General features: G+C 45.5%; 1 protein-coding gene across 4 annotated transcripts in view; it reads left to right on the top strand.

Moving 5' to 3' along the window:
* The first annotated feature begins 1,235 nt into the window (after positions 1-1,235).
* Positions 1,236-24,195, top strand: part of SPTAN1 (spectrin alpha, non-erythrocytic 1) — a 45,583-nt gene continuing 22,623 nt past the window's right edge. For all 4 annotated transcript variants that reach the window (XM_075835116.1, XM_075835115.1, XM_075835114.1 and 1 more), the window contains exons 1-16: positions 1,236-1,319; positions 15,802-16,041; positions 16,177-16,302; positions 18,375-18,515; positions 18,914-19,060; positions 19,168-19,301; positions 19,448-19,592; positions 19,676-19,830; positions 19,952-20,087; positions 20,374-20,475; positions 21,012-21,149; positions 21,230-21,340; positions 22,278-22,355; positions 23,436-23,591; positions 23,720-23,924; positions 24,009-24,190. In XM_075835116.1, coding sequence (XP_075691231.1) covers positions 15,805-16,041; positions 16,177-16,302; positions 18,375-18,515; positions 18,914-19,060; positions 19,168-19,301; positions 19,448-19,592; positions 19,676-19,830; positions 19,952-20,087; positions 20,374-20,475; positions 21,012-21,149; positions 21,230-21,340; positions 22,278-22,355; positions 23,436-23,591; positions 23,720-23,924; positions 24,009-24,190 — 2,193 coding nt within the window. In that variant the 5' untranslated portion in view covers positions 1,236-1,319; positions 15,802-15,804. The remainder of the gene's footprint in view (positions 1,320-15,801; positions 16,042-16,176; positions 16,303-18,374; positions 18,516-18,913; positions 19,061-19,167; positions 19,302-19,447; positions 19,593-19,675; positions 19,831-19,951; positions 20,088-20,373; positions 20,476-21,011; positions 21,150-21,229; positions 21,341-22,277; positions 22,356-23,435; positions 23,592-23,719; positions 23,925-24,008; positions 24,191-24,195) is intronic.

Raw genomic sequence — 24,195 nt, 5'->3', positions numbered from 1 at the left:
CTTGGGACGTTTTTGGAGCCGTTTTTCATTGACTCTATTGAAAAACAGCTCCAAAAACAGCCGTAAAATACGCAGGCTCCTTTCACAGTGTTTTATCTGCACGTTTTTCGTATGCGTCTGGAAAGCTCCCGCCGCATCTCAATATACCGACCAGACCAAAAGACATTTGACGGGCGGTATACGGCGGGTATTCCGCGTTTCTTGCTTGATAAAATAGCATAGTAGACCCACACTATTCTATCCAGAGGCATCCAGTAAAAATACGTATATGGCTGACTGATGCCACTGTGTGGCGTCGGTTTAACGGATACGTCAGACTCTTTAATAGCTTTTCATGATGTATCTGCTAAACGTATACCATTATAGCCTATGGGTGATGGATCAGTTAATCGGATGCCTAACCGTGGCATTCTTCCCCCATAGACTATCGTGGTATCCGTTTACCGTATACGCCATGACAAGGTTAATGATGGTGATGGGCGCCACTGTTAGACATCCGGCACAGCCGCCGTATAACATATACGTCAGATGCATTTTCCTGGCGTATACGTCAATCATAGACTATAAAACGCAGTATGAAAGGCGCCTTAGATGAACCCTGAATATGGCCGCCATGTATATTGGCAGCATGCTCTGTCCTCTGCCATATCTGACTACACCTTCATGAGGATCAGAGGGGAGGTATATAGTCTGAACCTGTAGACCGGGACGTCACAGGAGATTTTAATGTTTCTCAGCTTCCCTGTATTAAAATAATGAAAGATATTTATCAAAACTGGTGCAACGAAAAAATGGAGTCATTGCTCATAGCAGCCAATCAGATAGCCGCTTTCATTTTCAAAGGAGCCTCTGAAAATGAAATCTGATTGGTTGCCATGGACAACTACTCTACTTTTTCATTGCACCAGTTTTGATGAATTTCGCTTTAGGTGATGATTTAATATAAAGAATTGGTATTTAAGCCATTTCCACATTAACTAGAAAGCTATTTGCGTTTATTTAAAAAGCTGACTTCTCCCTGGTCTTATATATTGTTCACAGCTGAGCCGCCATTTTTCCTCTTCCTACACAAGCCATTTCATCCTTCACGCCCTCGGAAGTTTCCGGAAGTCCTCGTTCATCTTCGTGTAGAGGCCGCAGTCAGGTTCGGAGCGGTGGGCGTGTCTCTAGAGCTCGGGGAATCTTCGTGCTTTTCCGGAGAGGTTGCGGAAGGTGACGTCAGCGCTTCGGGCCCCGGCTATAAAAACGGCGAGACTCTACCGAAGCGTTCAGACGAAGATCCGGAGAGGAAGCTGGAGTGCAAAACGCCCTCAGAACTGGTGAGGCCGCACCCCTGTCCCCCATTCCGACACCCCACCCTGTCCCGTCTACCGGCTCCCCCACATGTCTCCAGGCTGCAGATACTCTATTATTGAGTCTCTATCGCAGGCTGCAAACAATAGCAATGCATTGTATAAGCCACTCTCCGGCATAGTGATCGATTTCTGTGCGTTTGCTAAAGCTGGACATAGACGCACCTATGACTTAACCAATACAACCCATATTTGGCGATTATATCGCGCACCATTATCGCCACCGATAATTTGCAAGTATTCAATCCGTCCATTTTTTTTGCCAAAAATTTCTATGCAAAAAAAAATATCAGATTGTAGCAAAATATAGGTGACTACGGACGACCGTAGAAAACATCGCATCGTCTATGGGCAGCTTGGCGCGGCTTCCTACGGTATGCGGTAGTTGGAGCTATTGACTGCTCGCCTTCCGTAGAAATGAATGGGAGGTGTCTGGTTGGACGATTGCGATCGCTCTTGTGTATTGGGATGCGGGGTGACTGCGTTACCCAATCGCTGCAATGTGGTTCTTCTAGAAAATGTCTGCGTCAGTAGGGTATATAGACGACGTGATATTTGGTGGCCTGAATGCATTATGTGCTCTGGTTTGTGTCGATCATCTGATGTTTATTTTTTTTATTATCCATGTATTACTGTATATATTTTTGTATAATTGATACAATATTATTCTGGGTATGCTTGTAATATTTCCTATTACCACCCATGGAAACCGCTGTCATCCATTGAAAACAATTGACAGCCATTGATATTTGTGCATTGCTCTGGAGCTGACCCCCCCCCCCCCTCCTCAATTTGACGAGTCTCTTGCTATTGAGTCGCTTTTTGGAAACCCAAATAGCCCATATATCATGTGCCCCAAATAACTGTGTATAATGAATGTTCTGGCCAAGCGGAGGTCCAGGCTTGTCTACGCGCCCCCACAATATGTACAGGGTTTATCTAAACAGGACACCCCCGCCAGTCCAGGACTAATGAAACGCATTAGCAAACAATGGCTATGAGACCAGATAGGGGATGAAAAGCCGGGTTCCCTTTAAATCTCTCCTTTCCTGTGCAAACAATCCTATTTCTGTCCCATATCCAGCCCACCAGTACATACATTTTTAATCCTGTTCCCAAGGCTGCTCGGAGCTGCAGAAATGTTAACCCCTACCCTCCCAGCTGCTTGTGTTGCATTGTTCCCGGCGGGCCATGTTGTACATTGCTATGGGTGTAGTAGGGCGTTAACTGCAAGAATGTCATTCAGGAAAATATGAGCCATGTCATTTCCCAGGACAAGGACCTTCTCGGCATGGACTCCTGCCCCCACCCAGCCGCTTTTCTCCCTTGGCTGTGCCCTCTGCCCCCGGGGGTATGGGGTTTCACTATACAAGGTCTAATAATCTCTTCCCATCTTCATCCTAAAGACTTTTTTTATTTTAGACATGATCCCCTAAATTATCAGACAGCTTTACCTATATCAGCGGTGTGGCTCTCTAGTGGGTTCGAAACGACGACACCCAGCATGTGGCTGTCATGGCTTGCTGGGAGTTGTAGTGTTGGAGTGATACCCGTTTGTAGTTCGTTGACCTATATGGATGAAAACGTGTTCTTTGCAGAATATAAAAAATGACGCTCTAGCTTGGCGCCGTTATAAAAAGCGATTGCATAACTAGTATTATATCATTCGCAAAATCGCCCCGTTAATGAGCGTGATCTAAGAATAACCTGCAGTTCCTGTCATTGCCCTACCTGTATCCTGGCAATACCCTGGTATATGCCGCCTATGTGTTGCCACCCCTTCATTGACCGGGATCCGGATTCCATAAATGCTGCTTACTTTATGGCGCCACAAACCTTTTTTACTATGGATTTGGTTACCTGACCACTTGTATTGTGAGTGACTCACGATACGTTAGGAATTGCCAGTTATTCAATTCTCTAGTAAAATAATTACAGGGGCTCCAAGGTGGAGTTTGCATTTTCTGACCGCCATTTGCAAAACCTTTTAAATCTTCATTGTAAGAGCCGTGTAAAGTCTTTGATTTGTGAAGGCGGCGTGATCTCGCCCTGTGTGTGGGGAGTTATGCTCTCGCCATGCACACATGCCCTGCATACTAAGGATTCCAGGCGTGCTCTCATATCTGTGCCCAAGCCAGCTGCCCTCCGTGTGTGACCCCCATCTGCTCCGTCTTGGCAAGTGCTTAGGTTTACTCTAATGTCTTGTCTTCCACGCCACTAATACATTTCAATGAAGTTACTAACACGAGATGCTTATCGAGGTTATGCTATAAAGAGGATTTCCCCTCTAAGAAAAAAATCCTCAGTAAATAGAAGTAGTGGAGTTGTCCATTCTGGAAAAGCTAAGCAGCCAATATGGCCACCATTCCACCCCACAGGGGAGTGATCACCCCGATTTCCCAGGCTCCAGGCAGCCCGGTTATGCAGTGATGGACTGTATATATACTCTAGTGAGGGGTCAGCACTCCAGCTGTTGTGAAATGACAACTCCCATTGCCCTGACAGCCAAAGAGTTTATTGTTGCAGCCAGGGCATGCTGGGAACTGTAGTTTCACAACAGCTGGCGTGCCATAGGTTTCTGACCCCGGCTCTAGTCCCATCCCTTGCGGCAGCCGTATTGGTCTTTACCCGGCTTTCCTGCAAACATTCAGTTTCTGAATGACCATGCCGGCAGGTGCTGTAATGGCGGCCATATTGGTTGTCACCCTGGATATGAGCAGGAGAGAACTGGGTGACAATAAGGGCTATCTTGGCGGCCATATTGGTTGTCACTCTGCTTTTCCAGTATCTGAGATAACTAAAGTTGAGATCTTCTATTTACCAGTGATTTTTTTTTTTTTCTCATTTGTAGGGGTAAAAGTATAAGCTGATGATTCTGTCTGCTCACATAAGCGTCATGGCTTCTGTTTATAACCGAGCCGTGGCAACTATGCGGGATAGGTTTCAGTTGGATACTGGCGGAACCTGTTGGACTATATTCTCTCTAGTGGGGTCCGCCAGAATTCTGGTGTTTATTATGTCAAAAATAGCGCTGTAAGTTGCTTTCTCCGTTCCATCAATGTTAATGGAAGCCGCGACCGAGGCTCTGAACACGCGTGTGGGCAGTCGGATAATACATAGAAGTGTACCAGTTGCTATGGTGCTTAGAAAGACCGTGATTGTGAGGCGTCCGCTTAGGTGCTGTCGCCCCTTTAACATCTTTACTTCAGGGCTGCCGCAGTACGGGCCAGAAACTAAGAAATGAAACGTATTCTCCAGAGGTAACTCCAATAATAACCTTACAACTCCGCAGCGGTGACTTTGCAAACTTAATTCTAATGATTTCCTGAGGGGCAGCAACATCCCCCGCTGTCATAGATTGCTAATTAGTCCGGTTAGCTGGCACCGTGCCCGCACATAGCTGGACCACCCTGGCAACCCTTGATAATGGTGCCCTGCAGTCCTAGCTATGGAGGTGCTGGGAGATCTGACAATGTGATTGGTGACTGATTGTATAAGACTGATCTATGGCTACATTTACCTGTCCTGTTTTTAAAGGGGCAGAGTGGTCTGTGTTCCGCCATGTTGTCCCTCCGTAAGATCCGAGTCCAGGTATCCGCATGTGCCGTGATGTGTTCCTGCTCTCTGCTATCTATTTGCATCTCTATGAACCCTTTTACGTGTCCTCTGCTTTTTGGGGGTCACGTCTATATTGTGTGGTCTTGGCGTGCATCTATAATGTGTTCTGATTTTGCATGATCACTTATTCTGTATACAGCAGTCTAGTCCTCGGGGCACAGCCTTGCATCACCGGGCTCATCGTTTTCTACATAATCCGGTTGCATCACAGCCTTATTCTGGCTACTATTCCAGTATTCTATAATCGGAGTAGTAGAATTCTAGGGAAGTGGTCCGTAGAAATTATGCAAAGGGGATCGTTTCTTAACCGTCATTTTAAAAATATTAAAGAACGTTAAATTCTGTTTTTGGGAAAGTTGGGTGACCACCGGCACATCTCCCACAAGGGTTGTCACCCAGCTTTCTCAATCTTCTGTACAGCAAATTTGCCTTGTGTTTATGAGAGCAGGATGTATATTAGTCATACATGCCGTTCAGGATTTTGGAAAATGTGTGTGTGTGCGAGCTGCAATGGGCTCATATGTCACCCAGGTTTCCGCAGAATATAATTTCTAGGATTTACAGGACTATAATTTTCTGTGGCGCTGGGCAGTGTGATATGAAAGGTAAATAACATGTAAAGATGCAATAACTACGAGTGCACTGGTCAAATAAGTACAGAAGAGCTTCCAATCTAAACCAGTGTCTGCAGCTGTCAGAACATGATGGGAGTTGTAGTTTGGAAACATCTGTAGAGCCATAGTCTGAGGAGCACTAAACTAAGGGGATTGATGGGTAGAGCTAAAACGTGGACCTCAAGCTTGACTGCTGTGCTGCGCTGGTTCTGATGCAGCAGTGTGGAAGGTGCGGCATTTGGCAGCGCTCCGGACTTGTTTATTACAAGAAAGTTCTGCAGTCCTCTGGGCGGGATTTGGATCTCTGCAGACTGGCTGTAGGCTTGTCTTCTGCACCAGCAAGTACTGTAATAAATACTAGTGTGTATACAGCTGTAGTAGAGCTGAGTATGTCACTTAACCCCTAACTCCATATTTTATGCATCCTGATGAATGACTGCAGTCGTATGGAAACAACACAGGCAATTTGTAGCAAACCCATCTTCTGGTCAGGACTAAGTTGTGGTTTACATAAGATTGTGATATCACCATGATTTGTGCAAAGAGACCAAATCGACTCTGCTACATCAGCTGTTACATGGGTGTGTGTACTATAATATACCGCCGTTTTTTATGTCAAATGATGCAGCCACAGATCTTTTATCCATAGGCGGAAGGAAAGTTGCGCTTTGCTGGTTTCCGCCTTGCGTGGACGTACCTGAAGGGTTAATTCTGGAATGTATAGATAATTGCTAGAGAAGATTCTGCCCTGACTAATGTCTTGTGACCCGCGCTCCCGAGTATCCATAACAAATGTTATTTCATCCATGTATATCGAGGAAATGGTCAATCTGCCGGGAACCAAAGACAAAAAGAAAAGAAAACTGACAAAATGTTTTTTTCGATCTGTCAGACCCCATAGAAAGGTCAGTGGATCTCGTTGAAATTGGAGGGATCCACTGACTAAAATCTATGGCTGTCTCAATAGTAAGTTAATAAGGTGAATGAATATAAGTCCTTCCACAAAATGGCCGCCTCTGCAGGTCAAAGACCCTTGTATTTAAGAAGCCATGTGTGGTTTACATTCATATAAGCAATTATTTTCCGAGATCATCCTCGGCATCAAACTCGCACGCCGCAACCTTGAAGTGATCCCGTCCGACCAGCCGCACTCCTCGCTGCGGATCAGGACACCAACATGTAGCTGCAGAACTGGTTTTCTCTGGAAATGCAGCTTCACATAAGTCCTATGGAGGACATGTAGATGCCGTAAAGGAACGGTAATCCCAAGTATTGCTTGTAAGGCTTTTCTGTACAGGTGAAGGCAACTTGTTGTTCCCTGTTATCAGCCACTTCATTCTGGGGAGCGGCTGCGACTAGTGAAAATGAGGACTGAGGCCTATTGCATACGACCGTAGTTTTCAGCCGTAATTACGGATGAAATTGCAGACCCATTAATTTCTACAGGCCATGAACGCCTTTGCGTATGTTTACGGATGTGTGTCCGGGCCGTAAAATATAGAACATGTCCTATTCTTGCCTGCACTTGCCCATATACGTCTGTGCTTCTGCAATTGCGGGTTGTGCATCCGTATTTCCGGATCCATATTGGTGGACAATAAAAACCCTTAGGCCCCATGCACACGGCCGTAAAATCGCCCATTATTAGGGACCGTAATTATGGGCCCATTCATTTCTTTTGCTGACTGATACCTCCCCATATATTTACGGGAAGGTGTCCGTGACGTAGAAACTTGCCGAAACACAATAGGACACGTTTTATTTTTTTATGGACCGTGCTCCTGTACTTTATAATGGGAATACGGCCGGCTGTGCGTGGCAGTCTGTGCCCGTAATTACGGGCACGGTCGTGTGCGTGGAGCCTTACGGTTGTGTGCATGAAGCCTGACCCGGGAATTTAGGGAAATATCTGCCCCCGTAATCGCTACTTGACATAAAATTGATTAGGTACAGGTATTTTTGTTAAATGCCTTCATAACTGCCAACTACAAGGGCTCTGTTGTAGGAGAAAAGAGAACTGGAGCAATGGCCCCTGGCGACCAATCAGAGTCTAGCTTTTATTTTTCGGCGCCGCATTGGAGCATGAAAGCTGTAATGTGATTGGTTGCGATAGTCAACTGCCTCTTCAGTAGGTTTAATCCATCTCTTCTGTGTTCAGCAGAAGCCATTGGTCGGTTGTTTCTGCCAGGACAGCGGGGCAGCGCCAGGATGCAAATATTTAATGGTTTTTAGTCAGAATTGTCATGTACCAGCTCTTTGCAGAATACAGATATAACTGTCTAACCGTATAAAACGGGCCAATCACGGTGCAGCTTTCACTCTTCCAGAGCCATTTAAAAAATGCCAGCTGAGCTCTGATTGGTTGCTATGGTCAATCGGGTTGGATTTTCTGTTAGATCGTTATATATTAGGCGCGGAGGGTTATATTGTGGTCAGACTACACGATGTCATCGTGGAATAAAAACCCACTAGGTGAGGTGGTCTTATAAACGTTTCACTGCTGTATAGGAAATCCAACGCCTCGTTTACGAGAACCGGTGCTGACAGAGGCGAGCAGCAACCATTACTGCTCCCACAGGTGATTGACACCAACTTTCTGAGCTGGATGACCAGCCCTGTGGGCATTCTAATGGTGACCAGCTTTCCTGGAGACATGAATGCCAAATCTGTGTGGTTAAACAGGCTTATGTCATCGGGAGACCTCACCGAATAACTAGGCAGGTTTGCTGTTCAGATATCTGGGAAAGCCGGTATGGCCACCATTACTGTTCCCACAGCGGTGGTCTGGTCACCCAGACTACTGAACTGTAATGCCCCTAGGTCAATAGTAACGCGTGTGTCGGGGGGTGAAGTTATGTAGTGATGGCATTCAGGAGTCTGTGGCGGTCGCTGGACGGTTTCGTGATCCTCCTCACGCCATTGTGACACATATTGAGAGTCGCATGCAGCGCTGCCAGCACAAAGTGCAAAGTGATTGCATTGCTGGTCTATAAATACCTCCATTGAAATGTGTTTTATTGGATGCTCAGGATGCCTCCCCTGTGTCGTCGCATAGCAGAGAGGAATCACTGGAATAGTGAAATGTTCATTATGATGTGAAATCTGCTTAATGGCAGCTATTGAGTGGCTGGTAACGAAGGGTGCGGCACTGGGTGTATATGTAGATGGTTTTTATATGGATGTATTGTGTGAATAGATATGATGGATGAAATGCCTGCAATCGCAATGCTTTTAAGACTCGTCATGTTAAAGGGGTTTGTCTGGTTTCAGCAAGTTAATGTTTTTTTCTTTTTTTTTTGTGTAATTAAGTTAAAAAACTTTCCAATATACCCTCTGTATTCCTCAAGTTTTTCAAGATCTCTGCTTGCTGTTATTCCGTAGGAACATTCATTGTTTACTTCCAATGGATACAATTCTATCCATGGTCATGTGATGGACACACAGGTGCTGGGATCAAGACACAGCTCTGATACACATACTGTAACGAGCTGTGCACCTGTGTGTCCATCACATGACCACGGACAGAATTGTATCCACTTGAAGTAAACCATGAATGTTCCTACTGAATAACAGCAAGCAGAGATATTGAGAACCGTGAGGAATTAAAAGGTTTTTCCCATAACCAATATTTCACCTATCCACAGGACAGGTGATAAATATCTGATCGGTGGGACCCCCACCGATCACGAGAACAGGCTTACCTTGCCAATCCTAGGAGACCAATAGAAATGAATGTAGCGGTGACCAAGCATGCGCTGTACTGCTCCATTCCTATGGGGCTCCCAGCGGTCGGACCCCCACCGATCACCCACCTATCCTGTGGATAGGTGATAAATATTTGTTATGGGTAAACACCTTTAATATAGAAAGTATATTGGAAAATTGTATAACTTATAACTATACAAAAAAAATACTAATTTGCTGAAACTTGAAAATCACAACTAGATATTTATATAGATCTGCAACATGGCACTCGAGTCCTTGGGACCCTACTGTAACTCCGTATGCCTCCGGTTTTATATAGGGGGCTTTTTTTGTTCGATTCTGAATGAATCCATTGAGAATAAAAATGTTCCATCGGATGCCGTATTACGGAGGGAAGAAGCGCTGCTTCTAGGGGAAATGATCTCCGTGTAACCGTACCGTACAGAGACACGGAGAGCAGGGTCAGACCCCACCGATCTGATATCGATTACCTATATTAAGGACAGGCCATCAGTATAAAAGTCACGAGAACCCCTCTAATGTTTCAAGGAATTGGTGCATGAATGATGGTAAGGAGAGAAGACCAGGTATCATTCCTGACTATAGCTGTAGTAAAACTACAACTCCCATCATGTGACCGTGCATTTCTTGTATATCTGTTGTGTGGTGCTGTATACACAATGGATTAAAGACCCCTTGCATGGGGCTCTGTGGTCCTGCATGAGTCCTTCCTATTGGGGTGACGTGCCCGGTATTGAATGGTGCTCTATCTGGGTACGATATGCCACTGATCCCTAGGATGAAGGGGCTTCTTTCTCAGCACAGCGCTACCCCAGTAGATGCAGAGAACTACACCCCCCCCCTTTCTTAGTTTTACATTGAGGTGTAAATTGTTTTCCAGGGTCCTCTGTAGAATGTGAGGTGCGGAAGGTTCTGCTGTTATCAGTGAGATGCAGAAGGGAGGGGCGGGCGGCCTTCTATACCCTCCGTGATGGATTCCGCAGTAATGTGGCGTTTATGAGGAATGAATGCAGCCTTATCTGAAGCTGGCGAGTGCTGATAGGGCGGCAGTGACATAAATACCGATGGGACATATAACAGGGCAAAGTTCCTTACTTGGAGCCCGGATCACCACGAATGAGAATTATAATCATTTTGATTTTTTTAAAATTTTATTTAGACTTGAGATCCAATTGCATTTTCCTATTTTCTACAATATACATTGATGTATGATTGGGGTGGGAGGGGGTCTGAACCCCGAAACGAATTCCCACCAACCAGGAGTAAGAGGCCTTCTCAATGTATATCCAGCCACCGTGATCTATTCAGCTCTGCGGTATTTCTGCGATTTTGTTGATTGGTGGAGGATACGGGGTTGGACCCCACCGCTCATCAGATCTCAGGATAGACTCTCCGTTTATATTCATGGAAAAGTCACGCTGCATCAAAAAGAACGCTCGTGTAAATTGACTTTCAACCGGAGTATAGCTGAAGGGTTAATACTTTCTGCACACAGATTGTCAACAGGCACTAGGCCAATTACATAGGAAGCCAATTAGCCTATCACAATGCCTTTCCATCTTGCTAGGGTCAGGAAGAGGGGCCCACAAGAGCTGAGCCCTCCCGTTCTAGGAGGGGGGTGTGGGTATGTTGCCTTCTTGCACTGGGGCCAGCCTTGGCTTATGTAAATGCAGACATAGCACCGCGGTCATATGAGCCGGTGAATGAACTTGGAAGCTCTGCAGGATCTTGCTTTGTGGTAATGCTGTGAACTGCATCGCCAGGGCTTTCTTAGCTTCCTGGGAGTCTGCACTGAGGCTGTTAATATTCCGGCTGCGTTAGTACTGGTGTGTTCTCTGCAGAACGATGCCGCTGGGTAGGTTTTTGGCTGACGTCACCCTGTCCGCCCGGTGCCAATCTGCAGCAGGAGAGATCAGTCCCTTAGTGATGCCCGCAGCCCTTCCAGAACAATGCGCACCTCTGCTGACTATCACACCGCCTATTATCCAGTTAATACCAGCATGGAGGCCGGGGTGGTCCACAACCTCAAAACATCACACACACAGATCTGAATAATAGTCACAATTCATTACACCGGTTCCCTAGAGCATCTAGCCCAAAGAGCTTACTATCTAAACCCACCTCAAGTGTTAACCGCCTTGAATAATCCTCTACTGTGAAGTTAAAAAATGTATTCAGCTGTTTCTTAGTTAGACTTATTTCTGAAAAGTTAGGTGACCGCCTATATGGCTTCCAATACAGCTCCCAAAGGGGGTGTCACCCAGCTTTCCTAGAGTTCTGAATGCCAAACATGCAGGGAAGTGGCAGATTTGCTATTCGATCCGAACTAGTATAGATGGAAGCCAATATGGCCACTGTTAATATTTCCCCTGGAAGGTCATCTAGCTTCTTGGATGCCAAATCTGCCTAGTTATACAATGTCTCTTCATAACTCGTCCTCCGAGACTCCAGGGAAGGGGTGGGAGCTGTACTGGAGGTCATGTAATGGGCACCCCGCTTTCTCAGAAGCAGATCTAACTAAGAAACCCCTGAATAGTATCTAACATCACGGCCGTGTGGGGTGGGGGGGGGGGCACTTTTAAGGCGTTGTGTGCAGGATATAGTCGCATACACAATATTAAGGGAACTCTGCTGTTCAGTGTTTATACGTGAAGATATCGCTGTACGTCCTTCCTCCACATTCCAGGCGCCATGAGACAATTCTCACCATCGGGAAACCGTGCTCCAGGAGGATGGGGCCCGGTCCAGTACATTTCATAGGGTGGGAGCTGCCAAATAAACCCCTGGAGATACGTGAGCAAATTAACTCTTGATGTAAGAAAGATGACTAGCGATTCTGCCTATATAAGCGATGCATCCCCTGCCCGCATAGCCCTGTAGAGTTAGGCAGATCTGTCCTTCAGGGGTCTGGGAAAGCCGGGGATCAACTCCTGTGGGAACTGTGGCGCCCATGTTAATGTGTGTGTTTGTAAAGTAGATCTATACTATATGGGTGGAGTCGGAATAGGGTTTTTAAAACATGCACCCTTAGACCTATTTGGTTTTGCGGCCGCATTCATTTCTATGGGCCCACGCACACGACCGTGGTTTCCATGGTCCGTGCATTGCCTGGGAGCCTGGACCGCAAAAAGATAGCACGTCTTATTACGGCTGCATTTTGCGGTCAAGGCTCGTTGAAATTAATGTGCACGGCCCGTGATTTCTGGGTGGCCCACGGGTGACACTCTGCGGCCGTAAATCACAGGCCGTGCATACCACTACGGTCGTGTGCATGAGGCCATAGGGTCAGTTCACACTATTTTTTTTTGGGCGCGGAAATTGCGTCTCAAACCACGCCCCAAAACTTTTTTCCGTGCAGTTTTTGGTTGATCGCGAAAAAAAAGCAGCATGCTCTTCTAGCGCTTTCGACCTCTGACCTTCCATTGAAATCAATGTTAGGCAGAGCGAACCTGCGGCGCTGGTTTTGAGCATTTTTGCACTAGATTCAACGGCCTCGGGCAAAAAAAAAGTGTCCTAAAACGCTGGCAGTGAGAACTTCCTCCAAATTCTTGAAGGAATTTCGCGGCAGATTTTTATTTTATTATTTTTTTCCCTTCCTGTCAAAAAAAAACCTTTTGAACTAGGCCTTACTCCTCTCATTGGAAGCGTTCTCCCCTGTTCTAGAATAGGTACTGCTACTTTAATTCGTGAACACTGGGACGTAAGGTGGCATGAGACTCTGCATGGGGTGCACTATTATTATATAGTATAGATTGCGGCTGGACGTGGTGGCAAATGTTTCTAGAAGTTTTGTTGCTGGTTCCTAACTTTTTGCGTTAACTGTTAATGGCCATCAACGTATCTACTGAGCGGTAAATTTGCATGGGGGGGGGGGGTTTAAATGGCTCATAGTGTCTACAGTATAATGTCTATCGGGGGCTGATCCTTTGTTTCAGTAGGAGATAATGGCTGCCAGAGGAGGTGTTGCAGCTGGAGGAAATGTGCATGAAATCTGCTGGTGTCCCATCCACGTTTGCCACGGATTTCACCTGTTACAAAGTAGTATGCCCTCAAATCTATACATTTTGTTCTCTGCTGAATATATTAAAGGTGGTTTCACATATTTGGCGTTTATCACGTATCCACAGAAGATGTGATAAATGTATGACCCCCCCCCCCCCACCCACCACGATCGTTTCGCCTCCCTGCACAACCTCAGTGAGGAGGACTTCTCATCGGCTGTCAAGGACTGCTGCTCCATTCGATGTACTTGGCTGTCTCCTGTGGATAGGTCATAAATGTCAATTTGTGGGGAAACCTCTTTTAAGAAAACCTGTCGCCTCTCCTGACATGTCTGTTTTTAGTAAATCGGTTTATTCCTCATAATATAACAATTCTGGAACATCTCTTCTTAGCACTATGGTATGTCCCATTCCTCTGTTACTGCTCATGGAGATTTACAAATAAATTGACAACTGGGTGTTACCATTCGCCTTGTCAAAGGGGTGTGTCCTTACAGTCACTGTCAGCACTGATTGGATAATGTCACACTGCGTAGGGACACCCCCCCCCCCAAACTGGTAACCACAAAGATGTCAATTTATTCATACATTTCTAGGAGGAATAATAGAGGAATCGAACATTGCAGATTATTAAGAATATATGTTGATTTCATGGGGAATACAATTATTTACTAAAACAGACCTGTCGGGAGAGGTGACAGATTTGCTCTAAACCTCATTCCCATTCGTTTAGTAGCGGGTTTTCGATGCGGATTCCACATCGAAAAACTGCAGCTAAATATACCAAGGGTACGTTCCCACGTTGTGGTGGCCGCATGTGAACAAAACCACGCCCACATGTGTCGGCCAATGGTCTCATTAGTTTGCGGGTATTACCACGGTGTTACTGAAAAAGTTGTGTGGCTATTGGCCCGCCGCATGTGGGCATGGTTTCATCTGCATGCAGCGGCCACAACGTGGGGGGCGCACACCCTTACAGTATCGGCCCAGTGTGCATGTGTTTTTAAGGTTGAGGGCTTCTCTCCCGCAGAAACATCACAACACCCCGTACACGTTATATACACGGCTGATCACGTCACATTTCATGTAATTCGTATGAGCACCTAAATCCGCCGTGTGGTATCAATCTGGTGTTTTGGTTTATTTCTTGCTGCTTTTCGCTAACGTAATGTTGCAATTTGCTGTAATCGCACAAAAACCGCAGTGTGAAATTCCAGCCCTGGGGTTGATCCCTAAAAGCTCATTGCATAGACAATTGGCTGCAGTTCTACCAGATCGCGTCCGCTGCTGTCTGGCTGCTTTTCTTCATGCGATGGCAGCGAAGAGGAATGTGGCTCGTAACGCTCCAGATCTATCCGGGGAAAAAAAAAACAACAACCCAGAGCTGAGCTGGGGAGTCATGTGTGTGGGGGAGGGGAGCTGGTTATAGGTGTGGCTGTCAGCTAGTGGAATGTGTCTTTCCATCTGTCCATTGTACTTTCCTCCAGTACAGCAGCAGCAGCGCTCATTCGTTTGCCTTGACGGCTTTATTTGGTAAAAACTCCAACCTATAAACTAAGATAGAGCCGCTCGGGCTCTTTGCACTAAAGTAATGTATGCGCCTTTAGCGCAGCGCAATAGATTGCTATAGATTGCTTCTGTATCGTTATGTCATCCCTCTGCCATGTTTGTTTTTCATTGTATTGTGTGGGCGACAGATGACATAAAAAAATATGAATCCTTTTCTTCTAACTTGCATTTTATTTTTTCTTGCCGTTGTTTTGCCGTATTACGGAGGAGAGGGTTGTAGCTTGTTCCTGCTTCAGTTGGACGTGCACATCGATCCCTTCACTGTCCACTCTCCTCAAGGTCAAAATACTGTCATCCGTCCTCTATAGCCGTGATCTGCAACCTGGGGCTCTCCAGCTGCTGCAAAACTACAACTCCCACCGTGCCATGACTGCTGCAGGCTAGAGAGCCACCAGCTGGAGATCCCTGCTGTATAGAGGATGTGGCAAAAAAAACAAACCCCTGAGGGCCATTAGCTCTGGTGCAGCTTATCCCTGGAGGGGGACAATTGAATCATTTGTGAAGGTCACTTCTGATCGAATCTTCCCTTTTTAATAGTTTCTAGCAGCCCCTAATACATATACATAGACTGGATCCACCAACAGGAATGTGTATTTGGGGGGAGGGGGGTGCAAATTTGGTTAATGATTTTGTGTAAAAGATTGCCATAGTGTTTCCTGAAGAAAAAAAAAATGACCGCAGCCTACGGGCGCCAAAGGAGCCCAGCACTTGGAAAAGCAACATAGCCCTTTTGTCTTTGCGGTCAGTGGAGCTCTCGCCAGTTGTACCCTCTGCCAGCGAATGTGGTACCCGCCGCAGGCGGAGGCTAGGGACTGCTCTATAAGTTCATTATCATTCATTGATCAGCGCAGCTATCCCTTTGTTTATCCCTTTCTGGGTTTCTATCGTGGTCTTACTAGACTTTTTTTCTGTTTCTTTCAGAAAATGGATTCAAGTGGGATCAGAGTGTTGGAGACGGCGGAGGACATCCAGGATCGACGCCAGCAGGTTCTAGACCGTTACCTGCGGTTCAAGGAGCTGTCCACCATCCGTCGGCAGAAGCTGGAGGACTCCTATCGCTTCCAGTTCTTCCAACGCGATGCTGACGAGCTTGAGAAATGGATCCAGGAGAAACTCCAGATCGCATCCGATGAGAACTACAAGGATCCAACTAACCTCCAGGTGAGATGTTCTGCAGCGTTGCATTTGGCTATCCTGCTGTTGTCCAACTACAATGTACAATAAAGACGTACTGTTGGAGGGAATATGCTGGTGTACTGTGACGGAGGGGTTAATACAAGGATTATATGCTTCTAGGGGAAACTTCAGAAACACCAGGCCTTCGAGGCAGAAGTACAGGCCAATGCCGAAGCTATTGTAAAACTGGACAGCACCGGAAACCTGATGATTACCGAGTCCCACTTTTCATCGGAGACCATCAGAGTGAGTATCTGAACACTTCTATTCTTCTTATCATCTTGGACTAATTTAACGGGAGTCCAACAGCTGGAATAACAGAGTATTCCTGGTTAATGTTGACCTCTGCCGTCTGTGAATTGTGTTCCGTCTAAAGTGACCGAAGCCAAACGGCGAGGTTTCAAGAGGACCGGTCACCTCTCCTGACATGTCTGCTTTACTAAATACTTGTATTCACCATAAAATAACCAATCTGGAGCATCTTTTCTTAGAACTCGACGTTGCTGTTCCTCTGTTATTCCTCCTGGAAATGTATGATTTCGATTGACTGGCTGTCAACGTTCTCCTAGTCTCAATAGGTCAGCACTGATCAGCCAGTGTCCGTTTGTGTAGGGTGACGTCCCATTGACCAGGGGAATGTTAACACCCAGTAGTCAGTATTTACTAAATTAGACCTGTCCGGAGAAGTGACCGGTCCTTTATAAGGGCGATCTAACAAAATAATTTTTGTACAATATGACTCAATCTAATAAAGTTTAATCTAATTGTTATCCGAATCCCTCAGTAGTGCAGCCTTAGGCTTTGAGACTAACTTTAAGCAATCCTATCTCAATGTCCTAATAGGGCCTATGGAAAATGGTTGTCCTGGTAGGACTGCACCGCTATCACCCCTGTGTAAAACAGTCCTACAGCCTTATTTCCATGTTTACATCCATATTTATATATCGTATCTGCCCTATAGGAGAAATAAGTATGAAAAATATTGACCTAAAATAGAGCTTTATTATCCGTATGGATGTAAGTGTAGATAAAACTGATCCATATTTAGCTCTGCATGTTAACCATATGAATGAGGCCTTACATGTAATCCTGCCTAGAAGTATCTAGAGTTAAAGGGGTTGTCTAGGATTAGAAAAACACTGTTGCTTTCTACCAGAAACAGCGCAGAAACTGTCCATGAGTTGGCTGATATTTCGGCTTCGCTCTAATAAGTGAATGGTGCTGAGCCGCAATACCACACGCAACCTGCGGACAGGTGTGGTGCTATTTTTATAGGAAAGCAGCCAGGTTTCTCTAATCTTGGGCAACCTGCTTCTCTTAGCAAACCGTGTCTATTTCCAAGTGTTGGTTAGAGAATAGAATATGCAATCTGGTATCTTATTGGTGGTCAAGGGCAAGTTGTTTTTTTAATAGCGGGACCCCCCATTGAGTCTATAAATATTTGCGCAGTGTCCTCTTGTGTTAAACAAATGTGACCGTAATAATGGTCATTGGTCCATTACTGTGTGATATCCGCTTTTTACATGCACTGATACTAAACCTGGCGATATCTGTGACATGGAACACAAGTTGTTGACTTGCATATTTGTGGTTTAGTCTTTCACGCCATACCGGACCGCTCAGCGACCAATAGTGACCAGCGTACAAGTCGGGTCTCACATACGCGTAGGTGGAAGTGTCTGGACGTGCAGTGATCACTTCCTACTTTCCTGCTGCATGACCTCTATACCCGTGGCTTCCAACTATCAAACTCTCTAGACTTCACCTCTGGAAACTGCTTCCCACACCATCTTATTCCTTGTATTGTAGCTCGGTAAAACTGATTATATTGAGGGAGAACATCTATACAAATATGTTGGATAAATGGCCATCCCCTAACCCCTTAGATCTCTTATCACCGCACTGTATGGAGGCACACCGTGCCTAGGGCCCTATAGTATGGAATCATAGGGACTCTGTGTACTCTCTCTCTCACAGGCTCCGCCCACATGGCTCTACCTTTTATACGCATAGAGGGAAGCAGAGATGTAGGCTGTTTTATGACAGCCTGTAGAATGGAATCATTGGCCGCCTCATACCCCTTGGCACACTGAGACCTTATGGGTTGGTACTAAATCAACTTTCCTATATCAACTTTGTATAGAACATCTCCGCGCTCAGGAGTTTTTTTTATATAATTTTTCCTTCCTCCTTTTATTTCCTGCCTTGTTTGGAGTTTTTCGGCTTCTTCTTCAGGAAGATGTACATTTTGTGCCTTGATGGTTACGCGTACACTCACAGTATGATGGGCCGTTCATGATACTTTTCTTATTCTGCAGGTACGTCTAGGAGAGCTGCACCGTCTGTGGGAGCTGCTGCTTTTGAAAATGCAAGAAAAGGGGATTAAGCTGCAACAGGCACAGAAGTTGGTCCAGTACCTGCGGGAATGTGAGGATGTTCTAGACTGGATCAACGACAAGGTAAATAGTTCAAATGTCTGAAGACAAGTTTGGCAGATTTGTTTGTTAAAGGGGTTTTCTGGGACTTAAGATAGGTCATTGGTGTTTGATCGGTGGGGTCTGGCCCCAGCAGTTCAGCAGAGGGCCCCTACAGGCACAGCATAGTGTGGCTTCTCTTGGTACTGCAGCTCAGATACTGTTGGCCTTTCTTTAGGATGGGGACTGTTGTGAGCATTGCGTTGAAGACTTGCAATGATGGAAATCACAGAGCAGCGCCAAAGGGGTTCAGGTGCTCGACAGACCACTGCATACTTTTTGTCTTTGTGGTTGGTGCGGACCCTACCTCACAGAATCCCCAAAAATGTATTCTCCTGTATGGCTCTTGTTGCTACCTAATGTATTTATTCTGATCATGACAGGAGGCCATTGTGACTTCCGAGGAGCTGGGACAAGATCTTGAACACGTAGAGGTCTTGCAGAAAAAGTTTGAGGAGTTTCAGACTGACTTGGCAGCTCATGAGGAGAGGGTGAATGAAGTCAATCAGTTTGCCAGCAAATTGGCACAGGTAATTACCCCCCCCCCCCCCCCCCCCCCCCCAAAAAAAACGGTTTGTCTAGAATGCCAAGACGGATTTCATTATGTCACCCTGTCCGGTTTTCATTCTGTCCACAGGAGGAACATCCAGAGCTTGAATTAATCAAGACCAAGCAAGATGAAGTCAATGCTAACTGGCAACGCCTGAAGGGGCTGGCTCTACAGAGACAAGGGAAGCTGTTTGGGGCTGCAGAAGTGCAACGATTTAACAGGTCCGCAACTTTTGTTTTTATTCAGCTCTGAACCAATGATACCTGATATTACTAGATGGTGCTGGGTCCGACTGAAATCTGTATAGTCGCTTTTTGTAGCCCACTTCAGCCTGATCTTACTTTGCCTTCCTCATTCCTGGCTTTAGAGATGTCGATGAAACTATTGGCTGGATCAGAGAGAAGGAGCAGCTGATGGCATCCGATGACTTTGGCAGAGACTTGGCCAGTGTGCAAGCACTTTTGCGCAAGCATGAGGGCCTGGAAAGAGACCTTGCAGCCCTGGAAGAGAAGGTATGTATGTCCAGCACACCCCAAACTGCGGGAGAACATCATAAAGGGGTCCAGTGAGGCTTCAGTGATTCTCTCATTACCAGGTTAAGGCTTTGCGCTCCGAATCTGATCGCCTGCAGGAGTCACACCCTCAGAATGCACCCCAGATCCAGGTGAAAGGAGAGGAGCTCCTTACAAATTGGGAGCAGATCCGCACGTTGGCGGCAGAACGTCACACACGTCTCAATGACTCCTACAAGTAAGTAATCCATACACGGCTTGTATGATAAATCGGCGTTTACGTGACATGTAGAGTAGGAGAACTAAAGATGGCTGGGTATTTGTGCTGCTGGGTCTCTCTCAATGTTTTTTCTTTTTAGGTTGCAGAGGTTTCTTGCAGATTTTAGAGATTTGACCAGCTGGGTGACTGAAATGAAAGCCCTTATCAATGCTGATGAGCTCGCCAATGATGTGGCTGGAGCTGAGGCTCTTCTCGATAGACACCAGGAGCATAAGGTAAATGCAGATGGTTGTCAGGTAGTCATTAATAGGCGGACCTGCATCGGATCAACGCATAACCCCAAAGATCACCGTTGCTGACATAACGTTTTCACACTTGTCCTGGGGATCCCCATAGTTAAAAGCTGACCCTAGGATGGAATTTGTATGTGCAGTTAGATGCTGTCACCGCAGTGGTGAGCTGTAGTCTGTTGCTTTGACAGGACTGATTTCTTCTACCACGTCGGTTCTTTTGTTTATTAAAGCTTTGGTTAACCACTTTTTTTTTCCTTCTTGGATTCAGGGTGAAATCGATGCTCATGAAGACAGTTTTAAAGCTGCAGATGCTGCAGGACAAGCTTTGCTGAGTGCCGGACACTACGCTTCTGATGAAGTCAGAGAGAAGGTATTCAATCCATATAATGGGTTATTCTATCTTCGCTTGCCATAACTAAGCATGAGAATTGGAGAGCTTCCATGAAACTGGTTTTCTTACTGCTCATTAAAGGGGGTATACCCATCTAATGTTATGGTATGTCTTTAGGATATTCCATACCATTATTCTCTGGGGGTCCTTGCCGATCCCGAGGACCAAGGTTCCTTCGTTGCATATCGGGTGGCCAGGAGAGCCGCTGTGCAGGGAAAAACTTGAGAAGCCGCAGAGCTTTGCCAGTGCTGTGGCTCCTCTTTGGTCTGCAGATTGTGGGGAGCCCAATCTAATGGTGGGAAAACTCCTTTTGATTTTTTGGTAATCTCACTACTAGCGTGTTTTGTAATTCAGCCAATGTGCACAGCATTGTATGGCTGGACTTCTAATCATAGCTCTTCTATGTTCTTCTACCAGACCAATTTAAAATCTGCTTCATCAATCCAAATATTTACCAGACAAGTTGTTTTTGGTTTTTTTATAATCTAATTAGTGTTTTTATTTTTCACTCCTAGATCACCATCTTGGCAGAGGAGCGTACTACCCTTTTGGAACTGTGGGACCTTCGCAGACAGCAGTACGAGCAGTGCATGGACTTACAACTCTTCTATAGAGACACCGAACAAGTGGACAACTGGATGAGCAAACAAGAGGTCCGAGCCGTCAGCGCAGCGTGCCTGGGCATCTCCCACAAATATATCTGATCTTAACCTTCTGGCTCTTTGTACATTAGGCTTTCCTGTTAAATGAAGACTTGGGGGATTCTCTGGACAGCGTGGAAGCCCTTCTGAAGAAGCACGAAGACTTTGAAAAATCTCTTAGCGCACAAGAGGAGAAAATCACGGTATGTTGCCTTCAAGTACACGTTACCGGAGTAGGAATAGACATAAAGAGTTCTGGGAACCTAAAGTAGCACATGGCCTTAATTGACTTTATTTAGCCATATATTATTTTGGGTCATACTTTCCCATGTGAATTTTTCACCTGTAATGACCGCGTCTGATGCCACTGCTGTCTCGTATTTTTCTGAGTAACGAAATATCAGACAGAATGGGGTGGATTTATTAAAACGGTCTTAAATTCAGACGGCTTAGACTATGCACCAAATTGATCACAGTGGCTCATGCTGGATGATGCATTTGGCGCACCTTTCGACACTTGTGTAACTTTATACCACCTCTTGGCTGGCTTAATTGGCACAATTTGCCACATTAACCCACATCCCTTGTCGGAATCCAGGAGTGCCCTGGGTCACCGCCACGAATCTTCCTAGTCCTGTGTATTGTTGGCGCTCAGTCTCCTCCAGCCTGAGTGACGCCTGCTTCGTCCTGCAGTAGGCTGGAGTCTGCACACTGCCTGTGATGTGCATGCTGCTGCACTGTGTAGCCTCTCCTGTGCCTTAGACCTGCATCTGAGGCTCTCCGCCATCTTGCTCATAATCCATATAACTTTAGCTTCTGATAGGGAGGTGTGGTACCTCTGTAAAGCCTAGACAAGGCATCATGAGACCTTTAGTTACCAAAACTTCTGGCTGATATTTCTACAATGGCAGAGGGGATCTGGATTTTCTATTCTAAGTTAGAGGCTGCATGGGGAAAATAGAAGAACACTGCTATAATATGGGATAGGTTAGGGGTTAATGGGAGAATTTAATCTGTCTGCTGGTATTTCTCTTAGTCGATCTAAAAGAAAAGTTGATTTTCTGTGACACTTTTTTTCCTCCTTGCATTTTTATTATTCTGTACTTTTAAATGATATATTGGATTTTTATATATTTTTAGGCTCTGGATGAATTTGCCACAAAGTTGATTCAAAATAACCACTATGCGATGGAGGATGTCGCTGCACGCAGAGATGCGGTAAGTTACAGTGTTACCTATGGTTTTTGTATGGTAGGAGTGGGTCTTCTCCCTCATATTTTTGTACATTAACTTCTTAAGGACACGACCAATTTTGGCCTTGCGGACCGTAATTTTTTTTTTTTTTTATATTTCCCTCTTTGCTCATAACTTTTAAAAAAAATTTGTCCGACGTAGCTGTATGAGACTTATTTTTAGGCGGGACGAGTTGTACTTTGTGTAGGTACCATTTTTTGGAACATTTACATTATCGTTAAATTTTAAAAAAATCTTATTTTGGCAAAAATGTAGAGAAAAAAAAACTGTTCCGCTGCAGTTTTCTTTGTTTGTTTTTTTTTTTTTACACCATATGCCGAGCATCATAAATAACAAACCTTTATTGTACAGGTTGTTACGGACTTGCAATACCAAATATGCGTAAATTTCATGTTTTGGGACTCATTTTGAAAAGTTTATCTATTGTAAAAAAAAAAAAAAATGTGTGTTGTGGCTTTTTTTTTGTAATTTTTTTTTTTTTACAATAGTTTTATTTAACATTAATTATTTTAATCCCATAGAGGGATCTTTCATTTTGATATTTGAGCGTTAATGTACTGGCATATATCTATATGTCAGTACATTAGCCTGTGAAGTGATTGTACACAGGCAGTTGTTAGGGCATACCTAAGTATGCCCTAACGGAATATGGTCGGACAGCCCTGGGTCCTTCAATGGACCCTGGGCTGTCTGCCCATACCAGGTATAGCCATTGATCACGTCACAGGGACTTCCTGTGACGCAGTCAAAGGGGAGGCCCACTTCTCGCTTTAGCTTTGAATGCCGCGATCAGCTTTGATCGCGGCATTCAAGGGGTTAACGGCGGAGATGAGAGGTTTCTCTTCTCTCCGCCGTTAGAGCGAGGCTGCGGCTGTGTGTTACAGCCATTGCCTCGCTCATCCTGGTGTGCGGGCACTGGCTGTCACACAGGACGAGAATACTCGTCCAGATGCGCCAAGTACCCGCCGCTCAGGGCGAGTATTCTCGTCCTCTGTCGGCAACCAGTTCACTTTAAATATTGTCAATGTCTTGTTTTCTTGGCAGCTCCTAAATCGCCGTAATGCCCTCCATGAGCGTGCTCTGAATCGCCGCACCCAGTTGGCTGACTCCTTCCACCTGCAGCAGTTCTTCAGAGACTCTGATGAGCTGAAGAGCTGGATTAATGAGAAGATGAAGACTGCCACCGATGAGGCTCACAAGGTGAGGTCTAATGTGTTACAATGGCTGAAGATATTATTGTATCTTGATATTGTATCTATTGGTATTATGGTATTATTGTATTATAATTTTACTTAATTGCAATGGATTTTCTCCATGCTTCCACACAGGATCCATCCAATCTTCAGGGTAAGGTCCAGAAGCACCAGGCTTTTGAGGCCGAACTCTCTGCTAATCAAAGCCGCATTGACGCTTTGGAAAATTCTGGCCAGAAGTTAATTGACGTGAACCATTATGCGTCCGATGAAGTGGCAGCGCGTATGAATGAAGTGATCACCCTGTGGAAGAGGCTGCTGGAAGCCACAGAACTCAAAGGTGGGCACTTTTGGGTTATCTAAGATGTTCTCCTAAAAGAAGTTTAGTAGCAAAGACCAATATTATGGCAATGTCTTTACACAGGAATCAAACTGCGTGAGGCCAACCAGCAGCAACAGTTCAACCGCAATGTGGAAGACATCGAGCTCTGGTTATACGAGGTGGAGGGACACCTGGCGTCTGATGATTACGGCAAGGACTTGACAAACGTGCAGAACCTCCAGAAGAAACATGCTCTCCTGGAGGCCGATGTTGCAGCTCACCAGGTACT

The sequence above is a fragment of the Rhinoderma darwinii genome, chromosome 8 (genome assembly GCF_050947455.1).
Source record: "Rhinoderma darwinii isolate aRhiDar2 chromosome 8, aRhiDar2.hap1, whole genome shotgun sequence".
NCBI lineage: Eukaryota > Metazoa > Chordata > Amphibia > Anura > Rhinodermatidae > Rhinoderma > Rhinoderma darwinii.
Note: the sequence above shows the minus strand (reverse complement) of the source record. Positions and strands in the feature narration are given on the sequence as shown.